This window comes from Synchiropus splendidus, chromosome 18 (genome assembly GCF_027744825.2).
Source record: "Synchiropus splendidus isolate RoL2022-P1 chromosome 18, RoL_Sspl_1.0, whole genome shotgun sequence".
Taxonomy (NCBI): Eukaryota; Metazoa; Chordata; class Actinopteri; order Syngnathiformes; family Callionymidae; genus Synchiropus; species Synchiropus splendidus.
The window spans coordinates 13972927-13996918 of NC_071351.1; the positions used below are offsets into that span (position 1 = coordinate 13972927).

Genomic DNA, 23992 nt, shown 5'->3' on the forward strand with positions numbered 1-23992 from the left:
GGTGAGTAAAACAAACGTGTTACACGTCATATCCGGCTGTATTTGCCATCATGGCCGCTCACGGTATTTATTTATATTTATGGAAAGTAGTTGTTAAATGTATGGTCATAGTTGATACGTTTAAATAGCATAGTTAGAGCAATACAAAGTAAATATGAGTGATGTGTTGAATTTACAATTTGAGACCATGGATTGGGATTAGGAATGACAAAAAAGTTATTAAAGCTGTGCAATTTATTTCATTAAAGAAGACTGAGGCACAAGCAGCGTTGAATACTGACTCGAAATTTGACACAAATAAGTTTATTTGGCTGAAGTGAGCTCATACATTGATGGACTGTAACAGTATGACTTAACACTGAGGTGAAAAGGGAACACAAGATCATACAAAACACTCAGACACATGCAACATCAATAGTGAGCACAGATATGTACTAGAAAATTGTAAGACATCAAATATTGCAAATTAATAAATAAACTAAATATTTGCCCACAACCTTCTGTGAGAGTTATTTCGACATGACTTTAAAATAGGAATATCTCTTATTCAAAGGCTAGCAGCAATCCGGATCCCTTTTAAGCTCTGATTTGGGCACAGTTTTTAAAGACATTTTTAAAGGCCAAATAGAGAATCCCGCTATTTTACAACACAACAGTATCAGTCTTGTGTATGTACTGATGGAGGAAAAGGTAATTTCAGCAAAAGTACTTTTGAGCAGTTCGGGATTCTCCTAAATATGGATATAAGATACACATATTGAAAATTATCCAAAAACAGTGCCACCAAAAGAAATTCTTTGTATGTGACAGACACCCGTATGTGAAGGATTTGCGGTGAGAGGTTTAAGCAGGTTTCCATCTCAATGTACCAAAAAGCATTGTTATTGTCTACAATGCAGTAAATACATTCAGATGCAAAGTCACTGGCTTTACTTTATTGCTGACCTGATGCATTTTAGCTTATACTGTCAACTACATTTCTCGGCTATTTAACTTTTAAAGCATAGAAGAGACTGGCATTCTTTCACCAAGTCATGATCTAATCCATTTTTTTAATTGGTCAAGACAGAGTCAAACTTAAGACAATGACACCCTTAACCCTTAACTCAGTCTTCCACTTTGTGAGCGGGTCGGCAAAAAGTCCAGTGATGCTCCACCGTGTTCTCATTCGCACGCTCACTCATGTGATGCACTCGTGTGTTTCGAATGGTGAAGCCTTGCTTCATGATGTAGTCCATGAGGTGAACTCGCAGTGACACCTCCTGATGATAGTCACATGGTCCAAAGGTGAAGGATACCTGACAATCTCTGGTGTCCATCATGTGTTTGTTCCATTTGGTGAAGTTGTTCGAGATCCCCTCCAGCAGGCCGTGAACCTTTGTTGTTATAGTTAGCTGAGTGATGATAACCGCCACAGGGTTTGAATATTTGGAGAGTTTACGAGTGCTAGACAGCTCTACCACCTGTTCGAAGATATCTGGAGGGTACAGTGGTTTGGGGTCATTAAGGCAGTGAATCAAAGGTTCTATCTGATAGAAATCCGCCTCTTTCCTGAGGAGGTCCGTCTCTGTGAAGTCTAGAGGGAGCGTGAGCTCAGATGTCCGCAGGAAGTTCAGAATATACCTGAAGAGTGTTCCATCTCTGTCTATAAAATAATTTCCTTTAGAGTCCCGAGTTGTTGGGAAATCTCCTCGAAACATGGCCCCCAGCATGGAGTCTGGGTAACGCTGCAGGGTGGATAAGCTGGTGGTGTACAGGTGCCCTCCCACGTTCAAGGTAACAGGAGTAGTCACCTGCAACAGAGAGAGATAATGGAAGAGGCTCAAATCAGGAAATACAGTGAGGAATTATTATAATTAGTTATTAGTCTTACCCTATGTCCCCAGTCTCCATTGTCCATTTGTAGAACAGTAAGCGCTTGGATGGAACCAAAACCGAGGGGATATAGTTAGCACTTGAAAGGACGTGCGTACCAGTCAAAAAAGAGGGCAATATACCTGTAAACAAATGCGCACAAGGGAAGTTCAGTGAGCATGTTCCAACTTGCATTTTCTTTGTTTGCAGATTTGAAGCCGACAATTTACCAGAACTAAAATCACAACTGTCTTTTTCAAATGATGCTATTGAAGTCATAATGTGACTTTGAGGAGTGACTTCTGCGATACCTCCTGCAGTTTATGACAGTTTGTTAGTAAGTTCTGACAAAGTTGTATACAACACTACCATATATTTCACTGTTGCAGAGCAAATCGACAGCTGGGGTCATTAAAGTAACTAGACTATTACAGTGTTCGTCGAAACGATTCAGACGGTTACAAGAGGGTCTTTACTGCGCTATGGTTATGGTGGTAAATCGTGTTTTCGTATTAAAAATGAAAGCGAAATAAGCGACACGTAAGTCAACAGTCTCAGGACGGACAGAGCAAGCTAGCATCCGTCATTCATCCTCAACTGAGGAGTTCCTCGAGGTATCAAAATGGAATCTTTTGCGGATGTCTCAGCATTATTCTCCCGTCAGTAAGAATATCCTTAAATATTAAGTTGAAAATATTGGTGACTGGCTGAATATCTGAGAGCTAACCTAAAGCTAATAAGCTAACATAGCGAGCACAGCATTAGCGGAAGCTAACACCAGGTAAACAGTGGTTAAGATTTTTTTAAACCAGAGATCAGGTGAAAGTTTGCACAAACCATACCAGTTCTTCTTTGAATGTTTTGTTGTGCGGTGTTTTAATCCAGCGGTCTGTAGACTGCGAAACCGCAGTTGTGCAGTTGCAGACTGCTGCGGAACTGCGCATATGCAGAAGATGCTGCAACACGCACGCGCACTCAAACGTGTAAAGCACAAAGACACAACACAGTAGCCCGACTGAAACGTACAAGGACACGCAGTCACAACACATGAACACACAAGCAAACGCATGCGGACTGTAACCGGCGTGTTATGTCACAGATTTCAGATTTTGGAACACACATACTTTTGACAGACTAAGCAAAGCAGACAGAGCGCACATTCAAACTATGAAATAAATCGTTTCCGGAGTTGTGTTCATGTTTTAATGTCAAAGTGAATGACTTCGATAACCGAATGAATGACAAGATTTTGTAGCTGGTGACGTCATCTGTCACACCTGACAATATGTGGGCCTTAAGGTCCAAGCAGAATCAAGAACTTCAGGATGATTTCTTTGCACCTCCCCGAGCTTCCTGTCGCTGGATTATAAACTCCAGGATGAGCTTTGCAGTCCGACTCGGTTTTTCCATGACCACGGCGTGTCCACAGTTGTCCAGCAGGTCCACCCTGCATCCAGGTAGCATCTCGGCAATCACTGTAGCTCCAGACACATCGACAACCTGTAAAAGTGAGTGTCTGTGACTGTCTTCCTACCGTGTCTAGGTCACCAGGATCCCAGCTAAGGGAAGCAGACTATGTTGAAAAAGCTTGCGGAACGTCTGCCTTTACCTGATCTTGTTTGCCCCATATCACCTGCACAGGTGCTGTGATCTGCTGGAGATGTTCTTGTAAGGCATACCTGGACTTCTCTCCAACAATCTCCATAAAAACTGAAGGAAAATAGAAATAGAACTCTTTGTATTTCACCGTACACTTACACAACTCAATTGACCTTCTTGGTAGAAGTTATTGTGAGGTTCGCGGACGTCCACCAATCCTTGAAGAATCTATATCAAAGGAGGAGGAATCAGTATTCTTCTTTTAAGGAATCCACTAGACAAGGTGGAGTGGAGCTGTGACCTGTTGAGGGATTCTGAAGCGAACATGCGAACACAGTCTGAACATGTCCTCCATCTCCTCTGGTGTCGTTGGGATCAGCGGGATGTTTAGTGTGTAGTTGCTGTGTTCCAGGTCCTGCAGGTGATTATCAAATTTGGTCTCACATTGGTGCCTAACACCTGTTTTGAGAAGACAAGATGTTCAGAATGTACTATTCACCGGCTTCTATTAAATAAAATGTCCTTTCAAAGTTACACAGAAAGCGCAGTTCACCTACCGTCTGGACAGATGAGTGTCACGCTGCAGATATCGGAGGGATAGCAGGCAGCATAGACTCCAGCTACATTACCTCCCATGGAGGTTCCAACAATATGAAACTGCTTCCTGTTTAAGCGAATGTTTTCCACAAACTGAAGAGGAGGACACCATCAGATCACTGTGATGCCTGCACACAGGATGACCTTTTTTTTACCTGGTGGATCCTCCTGACCTGCCCCAGAATGGAGTAATCATCTGTGTTGGTGCGTGTTGTTCCTTCATGGCCTGGCATGTCCACACACAGGATGTGCAGATGCTTGGGCAGGTACTGGGTCAACAGAAAGTAAACATACATTTTATACAAGTCATTTTTCTGTCCGGCATTAAAGCGTACAACTGACAGATGTTTCAGAACTTCATTGACCTCAAGCCAGACATCCTCAAAATATATCAACGTCAACCATCTTCTGAACCAACGTGACTCACCTTGACGACAGTCAGCCAGCTGTCCTTGTGAGCTGAGAAGCCGTGTAGCATCAGGATGGAAGGTCTCATCCCTGGTTTCCCTCTGTACGAGTAACAAAAGCGATACCCACCACAGTCGGCATACCGAACCTGGAGACCCAGAGTTCTCCTCCAGTACCTGGAGTTTGACCACATATAAACACTCCCTGATGGCTGACTTGAAGGTTAACTAGTGACTTGTACCTGACTCACCAGTAATACACTTTGATCAGTGCTGACGGCCACAAAAGGAAGGAGGCGAAAAAAACTAAAATGGGAATTGCCAGCGTCCCTGCAGCGATGACAAGGAGGTTCACCATGTCCAGATCAGCGGCCATGTCTCACCTAAACATGTGAAAAGTTTGGAGTAAAAAAAAATTAAACAAAAAAAATGCGGAACACCTTACCTTGGATTTGCTTGCGAGTACAACTGATTGTCTCTACTTTTCATAAAATGCAGTAAAACTTCTGTACACTGTCAGATACATCTGGTCTGGTGAGACTTATCGATTGTTGCACATCAACAGAGTAAAACAGGCCACTGCATCAATCAATGATTTAAAGTGACCGCGTGAAGCTCACTCACAAAACCCATCAGACACACAAGTAGCTGTTCCTAATGTAAATAACAATCAAAAATTGTTCTCATCTGCGACCTACTTAGTTGTATTATGAAGTCGATTTAACAATGAAAACAATGAATTTCTCGATAGCTAACTGATAAAACAGATGACAAACTCAAATAAAATAGAAAAGTAAATGATTTAATAACTCGTGTTTAACTTGAAGAAAAAAAACTACTTTTTAGTCACAAAAATATTTTAAACACAAATATTAACCATAATTACTGTCATCACAAAAGTGGTCCATAAAAAGATGTGAACTAATCTGGTGTGGTTTGAAGGCAATCTAAAGCAGCAGGTGGACAATCTGGCCGCTGAGTGTCGCTAGAGAGCTGATGCAACGTCATCACAGTTCAAGTGCTGCTGTCCTGCACAGCTGATGCTCACCTGACCTGACAGACGTGTGAGAATATCTTTACACACAGCATCCAAGCATCATTCGCTGCCAACCTTATAAAAAAATAATCTCTCTGCAGAAGATAACTTCAAATCTAAATGTTATATTAAATATTTTGATGTCATGATGCCTGGATGCTTCATTTCTTATCGCTTGACCTACAATAGGCTTTGCATCTTCATCCGAAACGCACCTCCGATTAAACACCATCAGCTTCATTTCAGATCATAACCTCAGATTATCCAGTTCAATCCCGTCCCATCCTGCTGCATCTGACCACCATGACCTACATACAAAATAGAGCAGAACAAATTGGCATGGCAGCACTGCAACGAGGCTCGCTTTGTGTCGGAATTAGACGTGTATTTAGGGTTCATTCAGCACCCAGCTTGCCCCTAAACCTGCCTGTCTTCAAACATCACACTCAGAAATAGTCACACTTGCTGGAGCTCATGTGGCAGAAACGACTGCACTGCACTGCACTGTGACTTTTCAATCTATTTGCTTGATACACAGCATTGTATTACACACTCGCCTCAGTTGTTTGTTCTGAGGGCGTGGCAGCCATGTGGGAGCAGTCATGCATTCTAGCAGCAAAGCTTCAGGTGACCATAGCAGCATCTTCAAGGGAAGTGAACTTCATGCATCTAAAGTAACATTCAAATGTGCGTTTGCAATTTCACATTTCAGTATTAGAGGTTGGATTTACATTTTAAATGCAGACTTTGGAAAAACAAAATGATCAGCTTAATCTTGTTTCATACACGCAATTATGGTTGCAAATATAAGTATTTCAGTCATGAACTTAATTCAGTCTTCCAAAGAAAAACCTCAGAGAGGAGGTACTGCTCGCAAGACAAAACCAAAAACATGTTTTAAGGATATAAAGTTGAGTTGATTTAATGTGTTAGATTTGACAGGGAAGTCATAGCAGCAGCACAACAAAGCATCACTTGTGTGTGAGTGTGCTTCACCTTCCACATTCCACAAACATGCATGAAGTTGGGTGTCGATGTTTGGCCAGAGCAAAGCCACCTCGCTGTGCTCCACTCAGAACACTGCATTAGAAGCATCATTCCGCTGTCAGAAATCAAGTTCTCATCAAGTACAGAGGGATTATTGACACTTTTTGTCCAGGGGATAAGCCACAATCTGATGTCAATTTGTGATCCAAATGACACAAGGATCTGTGATAAAAATACATAAATGTAACTTGAATATAACACACCAAACAAGTGAAAGCAACAAAACCAGCATATGACACAGAGAAGAAGGTTATAGTCTTTAATTAAGGTCACTTTTCATTTCGGAACTGTTCAACTCTTTGCAAAATATCACACACACTTCTAAACCACAGAGGGAGGACACCGTAATTCGAGGTTTTTCACAGTAATATCATTAAATAAATAAACATTTCTGTTGTATAATTCAAATTACTTTTTGAAAAAAAAAAATTAACACTGAAAGTGAAGTCCTATGAATCACATCAGGTAATGAACTTTAGTATACTCAGGATTTAAGTGCAGTTTCCATCGACTAGGGAGAAGTGTTACAGTGCCTCCTACCTATCATTGTGTGTATTAGTGAGCCAGTCATCTTTACATTCACTTATCCTTCAAAGTAACACCAGTGGAGTTCCCTTCAATCCAAAAACACCCTTCTTCTTCTTCTCTGCAAGCTTTATTAGAGCAGCTTAAGAACTAAACAGTGTTAAATACAAGCCCCTCCCGAGTGCAGATATGACGAGAGGGCAGGTTTTGCGGTTTCAGTGAGGAGGATGGCAAACAACAACTACATTTTCTGTTTCAGTGCTTAAATGGGCCCCATCAGGTGCGGAAGAGCGCAGCGGCAGTCACAGCAGTCAAAGCTACGGCCACCACAGGTCCCCAGATCATCCACGACTTCTGGGGGAAATAAAAGAAGACAAACATTGAACTTGAGCATTGACAGAACACTGTAGGGGCTGATGCAGCAGAGTCGCGGGTCAAAAGCGGTCGCATGTGTCCTGTAAAAATATTCAGTCCTTTGGATGCTTCCTCTTTACTGTGATCACTCCTGATACAACTGAAAATATAAAGAGATCATAGCTCTTCATACTTTGGGTTCATCGCCAAAACTTTGTCTCACTTGTTGTCTGATAATATTTCAAACTACCTGTGCAAGTAGCAAACAATCGGAACTAACTCCAATTGCCTAAAAAGCTTCTTTATCTTTTGAATTTCAGTCATCTATTACATCACCTGGCTGAGGGTGAATGTTTATTCCAGTTACATTCCATTCACTTGACTTTAATTTTCTTTAAGTCTCATCCTCATATTACACTGGTATGCAGGCTGAAAACATCAGAGGGAGTGAATACTTTTAAGGGCATTTCAGCTCATCCAAATGCACTGCAAGAAAGGGTTAATCTGAAGCTGTAAGGATAAGGCACGCATCAGTACAGAGGCTATGAAAATGAGTAACGGATTAATTCATGCAAGAGACATGGATGGGAATGAAGGCCGGTTGGACAGAAATAAGGTGTACCTTCCTACCACAATGCGCCGAAGCACCAAAACAGCAAAGCCAGGATTAGGCCGATGACTACGGCTTGGACAGGCAGCGATAGGGGAGTCTACAGAAGGGATAGGGATATTATAGTAATCAAACGCAATGGGACATACTTTGGTTTCGCTGTGGCTTTATTTATAAAACCCTCTGTGTTTGGAATCAATGTTTGCACAAATCTCATAGTTACACACGCAGCTGTTGATGTTGCCGGATGATTGAGGGGGCGTGTGACTGTGCACCCAGGGGTTTACCAAAATAAACAGTTCCCGGACCGACGGCTGCTCTATCTGCACTCACCTGCACTCCATGGCCCTGACACTCCTGCATCACAGCCTTGACCTCCTCAAGCTCAATACTCAGCAACTGTTTCTCCAGCTCAGACATCTCATATTTAATCTTTAGGTTGGTAATCTCATCCTTAGCCACCTCATACTGCAGAGATAATAATATGCGCATATTGAAACAGCAACGCTCAGACATCTAGCAATACAAGATAGGCATTTTTGCTGACTCAGCTTATTCCAAAAAGGAGAAGTGAAAAATCAATGAAGAAGCTTGTCCATGTACAGAAATAGATGAGGGTGGATTCCATTGCAACACCTTAAAAATGATCATTTTAGCCTTGTCGGCGTGACTAATGCCTCTTCAATCTAAGTTGTATTCCTGCCGCCTTAGTTTATCTGGATCAGACAGAGTCTTATAAGCATCAGAATTAAGTGCGAAAGGGAATTTCAGAATGGAGGTCACTGTGGATGACGTAACTGTAGACAGTTTTATGGGGACATAATACAGACCAAGGGTCAGGCAGGTTCTTACAGTGGACATCTGATCACATGGCCGCCTCTGCTCCACACGTGACTTCAGGTTTAGCATCCTCCTTTCAGGCCTGTGTAGCAGCAGCTGGGCAGCAATCTGCCAGACTATATCTCCTATAACGTTTTTTTAGAATCACAGATTCCAGTGATTCAAGTTCAAAAGAAGCACACAGTAGCTCAGTGGAGGAGGTTTGGGGATCCCATCAGGCTCGACTTGTTAGTCCTGCATATCACGGAGTTTCATTGTTAGGGACCGACTCGTGGCATGACAAAGGAAGCTCAAGCAAAGCCACTTAATGAATGAAACCGACTTTCATTGCATGAAGAATGAGGTGATGTGTCGTCCCGGCCGCTCCTATATTAGCGTTTCTATGGAGGATTAACCCCATCCAGCCTGCTGAACCTGCCAGGGGGGCTGAGGCTGCAGCAGATTTTCAACGCTACACAAACAAATCCAGCAAACCAATACTCTCCGGAGCATCTCGTGTTGAATGACAAATACCGTTTTGAAAAAAAAAAAAAACAAGGCTGACAAGTCTAAGTAGCACATTCTTGGTAGCGAATACCTCTTAATCTCAATTGTTCTTCACAGTTTTAAGAATTCAGGGATAGTTTCAGACCCTCACCTGGATTACCTCACAACGAATGAAGCAAAGCAGCAAAAGGGAGACCACAGAGGTGGTCATAACCACCTCAAAAAACTCATTTCATTTTACATTAATGATGGCGTTCATGCTCAGTACAAGGTGCTTTTAGGTAAAGTTCCTCATCCTGTCATTCCTAATTGTCTATATTCCGCTATATTCATTTCAAATTTGAGAAGGTTGATTTTAAATCTGAAGTACAGAAAGTTTGGGTATAATTAGCTGGGTTCATCTTGAACTGCATGTCCTCCATGTTTGCTGTTAGCAGCTGATATTGGAATTACCTCAGCAGAAAACAACTCATTTAAGTCTGTCTTGTTATTTGATTTAGTGAGAAGCGATACTTTAGTTTGGGGTTTCGTTTATTAGACCACCAGGCAGTGAATTGTCTCTTGTTCAAGAGCCACAATAGGAAGCAGGAGGTGTGGAAGTGAGCAGGTTATACATGTTTCACAGATGAGCCCTGAGGCATTCACCACAGACACTATCGCTGTGAGACCTGATTTACTGACCCCTCGGGATGGGCGATATGGACAAAAGAAGTTACCGCGATAAATGTTGTAATTTCGGCGATAAAGATAATCATCATGATAAATACATTTTCATGCTATTCCATGTGTTGGACACACTACAGTCTCTCTTGAAACTGTTTTATGATGAAACTTAGTGGAGTTTGTCGCCAACATCATTATTTGTTTATGTAATAGTGAACTAAGTGTCGAGATGAGGAATTCGATGCGTCTCTGGTAGAAGCTGCTGGTGTCTGACAGACTGCTCTGCCAACTTCATTTAGGGTTTAAATTGAGCCGTCCGTCTGCTGTAACAGTTTACTTTAACTATTGTCCAGTCTGGGCACATTTCCTAGATGTTATTGAAGAAATATTAGAAATAAAGAAATATTAGAAATAATGTGATTAAATAACCATTTAGTCATATCCTGTTCCCGAAATCATTACGCAAACTTCAGTTCTTTGTCTTGTGTGATGAAAAACCTTTTCACAATTCTCTCTCCAAAAATAGTTTTCCATTGCCGTATTGAAGATTTCACTCATACTTTTACCGCTTTAGAATTTGTTGATGGCCACTAACTGATGGCGGGTTGTAGTATTAGGGCGTGAAAGTGCGTGCACGATCAGCGAACCCTAATGGGGACGCGGAAGAGGAACGGCGCCGCCAATACTGGTGAAACGTCCGTCCAATATCCAACTATTTACAGCGCGCTGTCTCTCCACAACTGTCACACACTGGCGTCGGCTGTCAAACACCGAAGAGCTGGAGAGCGCGTTGCACCGTCGCTGTCTTGTCAAGTTCATGTATGCAAATCCAATGCAGCGAGTGGGCCGTTCGTTTATCGAATTTATCGTGAGATGCAGAATTGTCATCGTGGAGATTGTGTTTGGCAGAATATCGCGTACGATAAGTTATCGCCCATCCCAACTGAGCCCATTAACACTTGGCAACAATGCACTGACTGTGATATTTGAAATCAATGTATACTTGATTATCAGCTTGCTTTGTATACTACTATATTCCTTCTATTCAGATTTCATATGAAATGTTTGGTTTCTTTTAATAAATTAACTTTGTTCTCCTTTCAAACTACGGCTTCCTGTACACCCTCTACTCACAGCATTCACCTGTGTTCCTTTTCCTTTCAACTCCATCATGCTGGCTTTGCACTCCTCCAGTTCACTGCTCAACAACTGCTTTTCCTTCTCGGTCGTCTCATATCTGATCTTGAGGTCAGACAGCTCAGTCTTCACTTCATCACACTGTGAAGACCAAACAAAATTTAGTCACGTAACATCTCAGTACAAGAACATTTGTTCCACTTATACGAGATGCTGTTGAGGTGTGTCCTGAAATAACAGAGTAATAATAACAATAAAAATAATACAACAACAGAGGCCTTCAACGTAGTCACTAATATAATGTCCCTTGTAAGTTTGAGATGGAGCGGGTTCAAGAACGCGACAGTTTTACCATACCTCTCTGTGCAAAACTTTACTGCGCATATCTGCTTCGTCCAGTTGGGTCTGCAGCTTGGTACTATCCTGCTGGTGCTGCAGCTGAAGGGCTACAATCTTCTTCTCCAGCTCCTGCTGGCTTCTCTCCAGGGCTTTCAGGCTGTCGCTAAGCTCCGTATTCTGGGTACGTGAACTAGTAGAAACAGAAACTTCAATAGGGTTAGACAAGAACAGTGGTGCGTGTGTTTGTGTTTGGGTGGGGGGTGCAGGAAGTGGTGATGCTAACTAACCTGACCAGGTCCCTCTCCAGCTGCAGCTGTTTCTGCACAGCGGCCTCCTTCTCAGTGCGCAGTGCTGCACACTCTTTCTGCAGACTGGCCTTCTCTTTCTCGTGAGCTTTCAGGAGTTCCTCCTTTTCAGCTCGAAGTGAAGCACACTCTCTCTGCAAACCACTGTTTTCCTTCTGATGCTTTGTCACCATGTCCTGTTTCTCAGATCGCAGGCTGGAGCACTCCTTCTGAAGGCCGTTACACTCCGCCTGCATGGACTGCAGTTCACTGGCTTTTGAGGAGAATTGGAGTACAAGTATTTCAAAGACATGAGCTTTTATTCAGCTTCATCTGTGGTCTAAAGTTCACCTAAACTGAAGTTTAACTCTTATCAAGTTGCTGTTAAAATAGTTACCATCATGCTTGAGGCACTACATGCTTTGTTTAAACAAGGTATCCTCTCTGAATAATAAAGAGCCAGACAAACAATTCACACAACAAACAGCAAACACACCTTTTCTCTCTATTCAGAAACCAAACGCGACAGTTAACCAAATGCAGTTTTAGAACAGTTTTAAGGCTAACCTTGAATTTCAGCAGTTTTCTGCCACTGGTTGCTCTGCTGCTGAAGGTCCTGCTGTAGGTCACCAATATCTCTCTCATACTTCAAAGCAGTTTGACGCCATTTATCCAAATCCTTTGAGACAGTTGCCAGTTGAGACCGGACGGTGCTGACATCACGATCCCGCTCCGCAGCAGCAGTGTCCAGGGCGCACTGCAGGGACTTCACCTCTTCCCTGACTCTTTGCAGCTCCTTGTGTGAGCCAGAGGACACGTCCAGCTGCTCTTTCAGACAGTCGATTTCATCTTGTAGCTGCTTCAGCTGGCCTGTCAGTGTCAACATTGAACTTGAGCATTGACAGGAATGACCATAATGAACATCAAATGAAAGAAATACACAACCATTCAGAAGTTTTTTCTGATTTGCAGACTCATCTGCCAGTTGTTTACCATCTTTTTTCGCCTCCTCCAGGATACCTGGATAACATAAATAACGTTAACACCATCTGCACACTCAACATCTCATTCAGTTACCACCCAAAACATCCTTATTCGCAGGCAACAGCCAAGTGAGCTTTAATCAGTGGATTTAAAAATCAATCAATTTGTTTTTCTCCTTTACAAGTACGACCTTTCTGTGCTGCTAAATATGAGCAACGTATATATCTCATTATTTGTATTCAGATGCACCAGCTCTACTGGCTCATCTCATCATTCATATCCTTCAGATCTGACCAGTAAATCTAAAGCTTCTCTTATATCCTCCATCAAACCTCTGCTGTCAGGCTTCATCACGTTTATACTATAGTTTACTGCATCTTCACAGCATCCTGTGCAGTGAAGATGTGAGAAGAAGTAAAAAATATTTTGGTAAATTACCTTGCAGCTCATTGCATTTCTTCTTCTCTGTGTTGGCTTGCTCCCGGGCTTCTTGGAGTTCATCATTCAAGCGCTGGATTACTTTTTCAGAGTCGCCAGAGGAGCCCATATTTGCCTTGTTGTGGTCAGCTGAGGACAGAAGTTCAAACCAGAGCGATTCTATGGCCAATGCAATCCACAAGAAAAAGGCAAAAAAGGCAAATAAATGTCCCAAATTCTCCAGCCAGGACAAGCTGTCTAATTTCCCAGGATATTAAAAAAGCCAATTACACAACTAATTGCCAAATCCAGAAATAGACTCAAAGAGATTAGCACTTTTTTTAATCTAGGTTTTCATTCCAGCATCTCCATTATGTCATTCCTTGGCACATCCCACTGTCTGCTAAAACAAGGCAGCTATAAACAATACACAATGGGAACAGACCCCCTCACGGCAGTCAGGGTCAGTTGTGTTTCCTGAGGTTGACAACAGCCTCCACGGACACATTAGCTTTGGAATATGCAGTGAATATCTTGATCCTCTAATCTAGAGAGGCTGGGAAAAGAGATGACCTCATCTCTGGCGGAACAAATGGTAGAGGAAGAGAAAAAAAAAAAAAAAAAAAACAGTTGACAACAGGTCAGGCATCCACACCATACATGGTCACATGAGGCGGCTGAATTTGTCAGGAAAGGCATGAGTCCTTCACACATGGGAATAAATACAAATGTTAAATGGATGATCGAGGGCACCCATAAATAACCACAGCTGAAGCAAGTGGAGGCTCCCTCTTTATAGGGCACATGATAACACCGCACACGTCACCACAGAGCAGTGGCTGTTTTTCATACTTGAATACTGATGGGTGAGAGTCAGAATGTGTGTGGGTTTAAAAGCTGTCTGTTCCCAGTTTGTGTTCTAATGCCGAGTACATTTTTTAGAAATAATATCATGACGGTCCATTCCTCTGTCAGATTCCTCAACATGACTCTGACATTTATTTGACACAAAGAGATTAGAAATAATCCGCACAAGGTTTACTCGGCTTTACAAGACTGTTCATGGAAGTGCCAGGAAAAAGATGTGCGTTGGCCAAATGTGACGGGAAAAGAGAAATCCTTGTCAAGTTGAAATGACTTGAGGACACAGCTCGCCTTGTTCCCTCCATATATTCTGCAGCGCAGCATCACAAATGCATTCATCATGCAAAATTGATGCATGAAGAATTGCCCCCGTAGGTTTCATATTTTGAGAGTTGCACTATGCTCCAATGACGCAGCCTTCTATATTTATTTGAACAGTTAATTTCATGTTACAGTGGGAAAACAAATAAAATCTATAGTAAGTAATATAATAAAACATACAAGGGGCTGAAGGTTTTGAAGGGTGAATAGTATAGTAGTAATAGCTTAAAGAAAACAATTTGAAAAAGATTACCATTTCTTAGTGATACATCATTGTGAGGGTCAAGCATCTTTTTCTCATCCATCTGCATTTCTGAAAAAAAGGTTAAAAAAAAAAAAGACACATTATAAAAGAAACCCAGGCCACTAGTTTGTATCCAAAAGCATTTTAAAATGATGAGCAGTTTTAGAAAATGCAGATGGATGGTGATCCCTTTGGTTTGTAGGAAAAATCAAGTTAAATATTGTTAAAATTACCTTGGTGGGTCCACGACCTATAGCTGTCTATGTGCTGTGGATGCAGCGGTCCCTGACATGTAGAACTCTCCAACTATCAGATTTTTTTTCAGATGCGAAATGGAACAGTCCAAGCAGTGGACAGAGAAGGGGGTAACACACAGGAGGTGCCAAACATTGAGCACCAGCCCTCACTGAAACTACAGGGCTGTAGCTATCAGACGCAAAGCACCAGAGTGGAGGTATTGCAGTTAATTCTTGAAGATAAAATCCTACCATACATAGCGTTGACGTGAACATCCTAAAAGCTTTACTCCCCCGCCCCCCTTCTGTGGTCAGATTCCCAAGCCCCTTCACTCTAGGTCATGTATCTGTGCACGGAAACAGCAGCTGCTTACCAACACAGAAAGGTTTTGTTCTGCCCTCTGGTCAGTTGGTACTGATGCAGAAACACAGGATGACACCAAATAAGAACAAATGGAGACGCATTTGACTTGTTCAGAGCTTTCCTCTGACAGCCAACGTTTTGTTAAAAATAAGACACATGAAAGATTAAGGAAGACCCGAAGGCATCTCACAGTTATGTGTGTTGACATGGGGGGCAGTAATATACCGTTAAAGAGACAGCTACAAAAGATGGGTTGCACTGACATGAATACAAACTAAACCTGGAAAATGTGATTAAAATTAAACAAAAATGTAAAACCTTTACATTTATTTCATTACATTTATTTCAGTGCATATGATTGGATTTTATATTTATGTTGACTAATACTAGACTATGAGATACTCACAATATATTGAACTAAAAGTGGATTTGACTACTTGAATGTACTTTACAGTAGACCAAATAGATCATTCATATTTACATGTGCAGAGTCTAAGTGAAATGAAGGATTGTGTTTGATCAAGATTTGAGAAATCCTGACCTATTGACCTCAATATACAAGATGTAAAGGTGCAAATCATTGACACAATTTAAGATAAGGATAGATTATATTTAAACCTAAACTACTAGAAGTGAACTCTTTCATTACATACATTAATTTAGTTGTTAAATGCATTCAACACAGCATTCAAAAACTTGCTCTGTGGTAGTGAGCAAAACAACATTAGCGGAAGTAGCTTAGCATCAACTGTCGGAATATCGGCAGTAGAAACGAGAACAAGCTGCGCTTCAGATACCAAAATTGCAGTTCACATTATTATTCTTTAACCTAACCTGAGGAGAAATCAGAGCTTTAAAGAAGTTAACATGAGTGCGGAGGCCTGTAAGGTGTTTGCTTACCTGTTTGCTTGCTTCCCAAATGGGCAATAATCGGCAGGTGCGAGACAGACTAGTTTGGAGACTCTCAGATGAGGTGCAGAAGAGTCGAACCTGCCTCTTTGGGGCATAGATATAGACGAGCGCTCTCCTCTTTATTTGCAGAGAGATGTAAGACTCAAAGGCTTCTGTCTTTTATATATTTAATACGAAAATTGCGTCATCGGCTGCGACACGCCCAATTAAAGATGTTCAATTGCTGACTTCAAATAGTGAATCAAATGTTAGATTAAGTCATGTACACATTGTAGATATTGATGGTGAACCAAGTTTAGATTTTTTTTTTTTTAAATATGAAAACTTCCACTTTTGCGAGTTTGCCAAGTGATGCGTTCAGGCTCTCACGGGTGCGTCCTCTTCAGTGTTCAAACATCGCGGAAAAGTTCACGGTGGGTGTTTCCTTACTGGTTGACTGTTTCCTTTCCAGACTCGGAGGAGATGCGCACAGGAGACATCAAGTAGCGTCACTGCAGAACTCCGAGTTCACTTCAGCGGAGGTGCGACGGAAGACGCGTTCACGGACACTAAACGCGTTTCACTACCGCTCTGCGATGTCTGCAATCTCTGCCTGGTTCTGGAGTGAGAAGTTCTGGCTGCCAGAGAACGTGACGTGGGTGGACCTGGAGCATCCGCCACCTGGAGTGGACTACCCCCGGCTGAGACACGTACTATACGCTCTGCCGTTGGCCGTCGTGGTGCTCCTGCTCCGGCTGCTGTTCGAGAGGTAAACCTTATTGATGGTTGTGGTGCCACGTTGATTTGGCACTTTCCACTGCACATGTGGCATCTATTCAATCTGAAACACACATCCAAAAGAGCCTGCTGTAAAACTTAACCACAAATAATAAGAAACATGTTTTGATATAAGTTAACTGTATTCAGAATAAAATGCAATTAATATAAGAAGAAAAAAATTATATATATATATATATGAGGTAATACGTCACATATATGATTGTTTCCAGTCAAATAATTAAGAAAACTATGTTTATTACAGTAGTCTCTTCTGCTTAAGCATTCATTTCAGTTTGTACTTTGCTTTGTTGGAGAATGCCCTGCATCCCTACCATGATTCTCGAGTGAAATTGGGGAATGTTATCAGTGAGACGGCATCACAATATTGACATGAAGTGAAGACTGTTCCAGATAAGATAACGCTGTTTGCCTCACAAATTCCAACATGTATAAGAAGAGAAGTATGTATGAACGGAGGGTTAACTTGTCGGTGAGAGAACAGGCCTTATCCCTATCGCCGATCCAGTCATGTGACAGGTCAGCGTGCTAAGGAGCTCCCACATTGCCGCCTTCCTTCTTCAGGCACATTTTAGCTGCAGATTTACTTTCTCACCTTGTATGTCAAATATGTTTCAATAATGCACCATTTCTCTGTCCCCACCCTCTCTTTTTCGACTGTGTGTACAGGCTTGTGGCCAAGCCCTGTGCCCACATACTTCACATTCAGGCGGGACACCATCGACGAGCTCAGCCTAACGTCGTCCTGGAGAGGGTGTATCAGTCCAAAACGGTACACAAAAAAACTGTTTGTGCACGCTATAAATATCCAGAGTTGCTACACTGCAGTCGAAATGATGCGTTACGGTAAACATCACACAGTGAGGGACACTCACAAACACTGTTCTCTTATGCTCTTGTTAAGAGTCCGGACTCAAAACAACTGCAAGGACTCTCAAAGCAGCTGGACTGGGACATTCAGAAGATACAGAGATGGTTTCGCAACCGTCGCAGCCAAGACAAGCCGAGTGTGCTGACCAAGTTCTCAGAGAGCATGTAAGTCCTTGAACCTTTTACACAAAACGAAATTTGAATGAATGCATCATTCATTTGAAGTGCAACTTGACACAAGTCGTAATGTCAACATGGCTGTTTTCTCTCGCTTCAGGTGGAGATTTACATTTTACCTGGGGGTTTTTGTCTACGGCCTGCATCATTTGTGGCAGGTGAGTTGTCTGAAGTCACTTCCTGAGTGCTGTGCTGTCTGAATGAAAAAAATCTCTCTATTTCTTCTAGACACCATGGATGTGGGACACCAGACAGTGTTGGTACAACTATCCATTCCAGGTACAGTTTGCTGGTGCTAGTTATAAAGTTGTTTTTCTTTCAATTTAATGTTTTGAGTTTAATTTATCTCAATCATGAGATTCCCATCAAGCACGTCTCTCTAAAGCAATTTACAACAAGTGAGGGAAACCAGAAGTCAGTATGTTATTCAGATATAGTATCACATCTTAAGAAGTTTCATGCATCCATTTTCCTTTACTTGTCAGAGGTTGGGTCGCAGGGGCAGCAGACCAAATAAGTGGCGACTCCCAGTCAGCTGTAGTGAACTGAGAGATAAAAACGCTCCTCCTGCCAGTTAAACATGAACCTCCACTGTGCTACATGTGCAACCCTTTGCTTCTCTCTTGCAGCATCAAAGTCCCGAGCAGTACAATTACTACATAGCTGAACTGGCTTTCTATTGGTCGCTCATGATCTCACAGTTCACCGACATCAGACGAAAGGTGTGTGACCACGTTCCCAAACTGTGCCGTCATTACAATTTTTTTTACAAGGCTGATCGACTTTTCAGGAAAAACGGGTTTGAAATTCCACTGCTCCTAAAAATACATATGTAGCTACCCAGGGAGGTGAGGGAGGGAGGGGTGTCTAACAAACACGCCATGTGGGTTTTTCAGCCGACGCCATTTGTCTTACATGCATCCATTGTCAACCCCCCGGAGCAACGTTTTAACAAGTCGTCCCTCCTTTTGTTCTCTCTTTCCGCTCACCTGTCATCTCATTTCATGAAGGATTTCGTCATCATGCTTGTCCACCACCTGGCCACCATATTCCTCATCACCTTCTCCTACGCCAACAACATGCTCAGAGCTGGAACTCTGGTCATGTGCGTGCATGATGCATCCGACATCTTTTTGGAGGTATATAAGGCTTATTGTTAGAGCTGCCGAGGTTTATGGAGAGAGGGACGCCTGGGTGTATTTGCTTAGGATGCTGCCTCCTCCACTCTACCTCGGTTTAGTTGAAAGATATTTGCACCATGGTCCCAGTGTGACGGGAAGATGGGCTCTCTGATTCTTATTTGTTATGACAACCAAGCTAAGGGCTGCAATAGAAGTACTGCAATAATTACAGTCCTGTCAATCAATGTCACCACTTGTGAAAACCCTCACAGGCCTTTACTATAACAGCGCCTGCATTCTGACTTGCTCACAAATCTTGTCGTCACCAGGCGGCCAAGTTGGCCAACTATGCCAAGTACCAGAAGCTATGTGATGGGCTGTTCGTGGTGTTCAGCTTCAGTTTCTTCATCTGCCGACTCATCATTTACCCTTTCTGGTAAGACGGAAGGAAGTCAGTGATGCAGACATTATTTACGCTACATTTTGAAATGGTTTGTTGCAGGATCGTGTACACCGTTTTATTTGAGAGCTGGGAGATTGTGGGGCCTTACCAAGCCTGGTGGCTGCTGAACGGGCTGCTGTTGGTCCTGCAGGTCCTTCACATTATCTGGTTCTACCTCATGCTGCGCATCGCCATCAAGGCCATCTTCAAGGGAAAGGTTAGTCCTCAGCTGTTGCAGTATGTTATGGAACGTACGTTATGGAACTATACATATGTTTGTTTGGAGCAAAATTTCCTGCTAACATCAGTCCCGTTCAAGGTGTCCAAAGATGACCGCAGCGACATCGAGAGCAGCTCAGATGAAGAGATGGATTCCACTAAGACTGTTCAACAAAACGGTGGGGCGCACAACCACTGAGTACCAGAAGACGGACAGATGTTTCCTCTGTGCCTGTTTAACTCACCTCTTTAAAATATGTATCATTTCAAGTGGAGGCGATTGACACTCTGTCATGTTTACATGTCATAAGCTTCAATCAGGAGTGCGCTAAAGTGACTGCGCCCAGCGTGCAGTTTTGCATACATATCATTATATGTACAAAGACTTTATTACAAAGTGGTAATATATTTTACAGCTGTTAAACCAAATCCCTGCTTGTGTCTTATGTACTATGACTTTTATGTAGTTTTACAAAGATTGTATTGATGTAAAGAAAAAGAATTTGTTTTATTAAAACCAAGGTGTTTCCCATTTTACTGCTGTCACATGTCCTTAATATCGGATTCTCTCACACTCATCCATCATCTCGAAGACATCTTCACTGAAGTCGTTGTACTTGAGGCTGAAAGATAAAAGGTCAGTTCACTTTTAAGTCCCTCAGAGCGGCTGGTATTTGGCTTACTTCAGTTCGAGTACGTGGGGACTGTCCTGCATGGCTTGGACCAGAGGAGGGACGGCGATGTCTGTCAGTGAGTTGTTCCTCAGCTCCAGACTCTTCAAGGATTTACAGCCCCTTAAGGCAGCGCAGATGTTGTCAATGCTGGCGTCCGTCACTTTGTTCATTTCAAGACTGTGATCAAGAAGAAAAGTTGGATATGAGTCACTGAAGACACAATTTATGTTCAGTACAATTGGGTTCTTGAGTACTTACTCAAGTTCTTCAATCACGCAGTTTGGATGTGTGACAGCGTCGAGAATATATTTCACTCCTTTATCTTCACCTTGATTCAAGCCAACAGACAGCGATGTCAGCCGAGTGGTGTCTCTCATCAGCAGCAAGCCAAGCTCCTCGAAGACTTGCTGCGTCAACTCACATCGATTCATTCTAAAATACACAATACTATTGAATTTCTCGTTTGGTAAAAGTGTCATTTTATTTACCTAAGCTTTTCCAGATGGGAACCCGGTGTGTTGAGCGCTTGACAGAGCAGGAGCGCCCCCTCCTGGCCGAGTTCGTTGAGCGACAAATCCAGCTCAACCAGAGAGCAGTGTTGTGACATGAGTGCGACCTTCAGATACCCGCAGCATGCCCCGGTCAATTCGGCACCAAACAAGCTGAATAACCAAAGATTTTGAATTAAAATGTACCTTGAATTAAAATGATGATGTTTTTGCTGTAATCTCACTTGAGACTCTGTAGTTTACACAGAGGGTGTTGCAATGAGCTGCACAAAGTCTCCACTCCTTTGTCACCGACACAGTTATTTGTCAAGTTTATACTTCTCAGCTCAGAGTGGCCTGACGTCAAAACTGCGGCCAACGTCTCCATTGACACAGAAGTCACCTCACAGTGCTGTAACCTTTAAAGCAAAGCAAAAAGAAAATGCATCAAATTGAGCAATGAGTGAGGAAAATACCATGAAAAAAATAAAACACACTGGAGTTCCTGCAGTCTACAGTTGGGGCTTTGAAGACCTAGACACAGTTTGGCGAACCCAGGGTTCCCAATCAAATTAGCCCTTATGTCCAAAACACACAGCTGAGAAGAGGCTGAAGTCAGGACTGGCACCAGGAAGTCACAGCTTGCCTCGTCCAGTGAGCACACTGGGATTCTAGGTGAGAGAAAAGAGTCACTTAGTGTTGTTTCAAGAGCTTTTAAGATGAGTAGCCTTACTCCAGTGTTTGAATTTTGCTGTCACGCAGTCCAGTACAGAGTATTTTGAACTTGTCACCATCAAGTGGTGAGTATGAAAGATCCAGGTGTGTGGTGATTCCACATTTGAGGGCAGAAGCCAGAAGACCGATCGCTTCAGTTGCCATGGAGCTGCTGGACAAACTGAGAGAAAAATTGCAAATATAAGTCATAAATTTACTTCAGTAACTTGCAGACTTACATGATCTTGTGCGATAAACTCATTGCTGGAACCAGGAGCTTCATACTCTCCCCGGACATGTCTCTCATTGTGTACAAATTTAACTGGTCCGTTTGACCCAGGCATGACACGACATAATTCAGCCCGACGTAGTCTTGGAGGCTGAGCTTGCCGCAGCCGATTCCCATCCGCACGGAAGGAGAAATAATCTCCTTCACCAAGCTTGCATTCTGAGTCTGATGCAGTAGCTGAAAGCAACGAGCATGATAGCTTGAGTTGCATCCCTTCAGTCTCTCCTCTGAGCTGGTTTTGAACCAGCCCTTAAAAGCTTGGATCTGGTCCTTGTTAAACTCACCCAGCAGGGTTTCCAGTGGGCTTCTCTGGCTCACCTCCGACATTCCAGACAAGAACAGATCAAGAAATGTAAGGTTGCTCTCAAGCCTTTCCAACATTTTCTCTACACCTTCATGCTCATCCAAAAACATGGACAGAGCCAAGACGAACTCCAAAATGAATTGAGAGTGGAATGACAAGAGTTCTCCGTGGACGTGCAGGTAATCCTCCAGTGAGGAATCAGGAATCAGCTGCAGACCAACAGCGTCCAGCTGGTCTTTGGCGCAGCTTAAATGCTGATTACTTAAACAACAAAAAGCTATTCTCCCAATAGCCAAGATGAACTCTCTGTTCTGGATTTGGTTCTGTGGTTGTGTTTTCATGAGGTAGACCAGGATACAGGCACACAGCTGACTTAATGTTTCCGGGAGCGGCTCTGAAGCATCCATCAGCGATTGGTAGACTGAACACACCGACCAGAGAAACCTTGGAGAGGCGCTGAGGTCATAAAAGCCCACAGTTCTTTCCATGTGATGAAACGCTTTGGCAGCTTTGGACGGATCTTGATAGAAGTTCTGAAAGTACTCTTCTTTTTGATGCTTCGTGAAACCCAGGACATTCACCGGAGTTCCGCTCAAAAGGTTCACACAACTTGACGGTCGGGTCGCCACCAGAAAAGATGCCCCCTTGAGCAATGACCCTTTTAGCAGGCTGGCTATTAAGGTTGACACTGAGGTTTTCTGCTTTGGATCAGAGCTGAGGACGTCATCCATTGTCCCCTGGCTGTGTCTCAACTGATCCAAGTCATCCATGATGAACAACAGTTCTTCAGGCTTCTGCAGCACACACAGAGCTGACTCAACTGGGACTTGATATCGTGCCAGTAACATTTCCAAGGATAGCTCTTCTTCTGCTAAACAGATGTCCTTCAGACTGATGCGGAAGACATGCGAGAAGTTTTGCAGGCGGTCGCCTTTGGCCCAGTCAACAATCACCTTATTCAATGCCAGAGTTTTGCCACTACCTTCGGACCCAACGATAATAAGCATCTTGTTATCTCCATTTAAACCGGAGTGGATGGCTTGATCAAGGTCCACACTGTCGCTTGTCTCTGAACCTTTTAGGGTCAGTGGGCATATATATTTATTATTGGCAAGGACGGCACTGAGCTGCTCTCCACCGAGGAGTGTTGAGGTCTCATTCTTTGACTGAAGGAGATCAACATAGTTTTTGTCCATGGTGTAGCTGTAGATAAAGAACAAACAGAACATTAGATACTTCTCAAACCATTTTGATCATTGAAACCACATTTGTATCTAGTTATGCAATTTCTTTAGACAATATCAGAGACACAGAACTATCCCTCAACCTTTATAGGTTCTGAAAATACGAAATAATGAAACAATAATACATAACAGTTTGTTAAAAACAAGAACGTCAGGAAGCGGGGGTTACCTTGCACGCTGCGTTGCAGGAAGAAATGACATGGGCGTGGCCAGGATCAACTTGCGAAAGTTGGTCGAGCAACAGCACAGTAATCGTGTTTAAACACTTTTTAAAATGACGAAAAATACCGAAACAGCCACTACTGTTTTGATTTTTTTTCCCATAATGACGCGTTCACGGAAATAGTTGCCGCCATATTGGTGAGGTCAACTCTGACGCGGCCCTCATGAAAACAAACAAACGTGTTTATCCTGTAAAATTTAGTTGTGCTAACTGTAACAGAGTAGAATAATAAGGGACCTTGTAATACCAGCCTCGTGAAAGTAAAAATAATTTAAATCGTAATGTGTCGCAAATAATATCTTAAGCTGCCTTAATGAAAATAAACTAATA

At 42.6% G+C, this 23992-nt stretch overlaps 5 protein-coding genes across 21 annotated transcripts; 1 reads left to right on the plus strand and 4 right to left on the minus strand.

Moving 5' to 3' along the window:
* Window positions 1-267: 267 nt before the first annotated feature.
* kctd6b (potassium channel tetramerization domain containing 6b) lies at window positions 268-2837 on the minus strand. Its single transcript, XM_053849299.1, has 3 exons — window positions 2697-2837; window positions 1874-1997; window positions 268-1793 (listed from the first exon to the last, which is right to left on the minus strand). The coding sequence occupies exons 2-3, from the start codon at window positions 1898-1900 to the stop codon at window positions 1107-1109; spliced, it is 714 nt and encodes a 237-aa protein (XP_053705274.1). The 5' UTR covers window positions 1901-1997; window positions 2697-2837; the 3' UTR covers window positions 268-1106.
* A 120-nt stretch (window positions 2838-2957) lies between these two features.
* On the minus strand, window positions 2958-4987 carry abhd6b (abhydrolase domain containing 6, acylglycerol lipase b). The gene is made up of 9 exons (XM_053849298.1): window positions 4903-4987; window positions 4709-4840; window positions 4478-4634; window positions 4206-4319; window positions 4011-4143; window positions 3755-3912; window positions 3627-3681; window positions 3464-3564; window positions 2958-3354 (listed from the first exon to the last, which is right to left on the minus strand). The coding sequence occupies exons 2-9, from the start codon at window positions 4831-4833 to the stop codon at window positions 3175-3177; spliced, it is 1023 nt and encodes a 340-aa protein (XP_053705273.1). The 5' UTR covers window positions 4834-4840; window positions 4903-4987; the 3' UTR covers window positions 2958-3174.
* Window positions 4988-6785: 1798 nt separating this feature from the next.
* Window positions 6786-16290, minus strand: slmapb (sarcolemma associated protein b). 15 transcript variants are annotated; one of them, XM_053849637.1, is made up of 11 exons: window positions 16109-16290; window positions 15219-15259; window positions 14618-14677; window positions 13201-13329; window positions 12724-12798; window positions 12346-12648; window positions 11782-12052; window positions 11513-11684; window positions 11153-11296; window positions 8363-8497; window positions 6786-7419 (listed from the first exon to the last, which is right to left on the minus strand). In XM_053849637.1, exons 3-11 carry the CDS (start codon window positions 14673-14675, stop codon window positions 7342-7344), a joined length of 1365 nt encoding a protein of 454 aa, XP_053705612.1. In that variant the 5' UTR covers window positions 14676-14677; window positions 15219-15259; window positions 16109-16290; the 3' UTR covers window positions 6786-7341. The 15 variants fall into 15 exon arrangements, with proteins under 15 accessions (XP_053705612.1, XP_053705611.1, XP_053705615.1 ...); XM_053849636.1 differs by lacking the exon at window positions 15219-15259 and having other exon boundaries at window positions 16109-16289; XM_053849640.1 differs by lacking the exons at window positions 15219-15259; window positions 16109-16290 and adding an exon at window positions 14842-15114 and having other exon boundaries at window positions 12772-12798.
* A 48-nt stretch (window positions 16291-16338) lies between these two features.
* Window positions 16339-20242, plus strand: LOC128749747 (ceramide synthase 5-like). Of its 2 annotated transcripts, XM_053849651.1 has the most exons (11): window positions 16339-16491; window positions 16572-16868; window positions 17567-17669; window positions 17802-17932; window positions 18045-18102; window positions 18173-18223; window positions 18574-18666; window positions 18955-19083; window positions 19395-19501; window positions 19568-19724; window positions 19827-20242. In XM_053849651.1, the coding sequence occupies exons 1-11, from the start codon at window positions 16472-16474 to the stop codon at window positions 19923-19925; spliced, it is 1245 nt and encodes a 414-aa protein (XP_053705626.1). In that variant the 5' UTR covers window positions 16339-16471; the 3' UTR covers window positions 19926-20242. The 2 variants fall into 2 exon arrangements, with proteins under 2 accessions (XP_053705626.1, XP_053705627.1); XM_053849652.1 differs by lacking the exon at window positions 18955-19083.
* On the minus strand, window positions 20146-23752 carry si:ch73-233m11.2 (NACHT, LRR and PYD domains-containing protein 12). Of its 2 annotated transcripts, XM_053849634.1 has the most exons (9): window positions 23609-23752; window positions 21842-23398; window positions 21622-21783; window positions 21386-21559; window positions 21134-21307; window positions 20889-21062; window positions 20659-20832; window positions 20410-20577; window positions 20146-20349 (listed from the first exon to the last, which is right to left on the minus strand). In XM_053849634.1, the coding sequence occupies exons 1-9, from the start codon at window positions 23638-23640 to the stop codon at window positions 20280-20282; spliced, it is 2685 nt and encodes an 894-aa protein (XP_053705609.1). In that variant the 5' UTR covers window positions 23641-23752; the 3' UTR covers window positions 20146-20279. The 2 variants fall into 2 exon arrangements, 1 of the variants encoding a protein (XP_053705609.1); XR_008412984.1 differs by lacking the exon at window positions 20146-20349 and having other exon boundaries at window positions 20506-20577; window positions 20659-20728.
* Window positions 23753-23992: the final 240 nt, after the last annotated feature.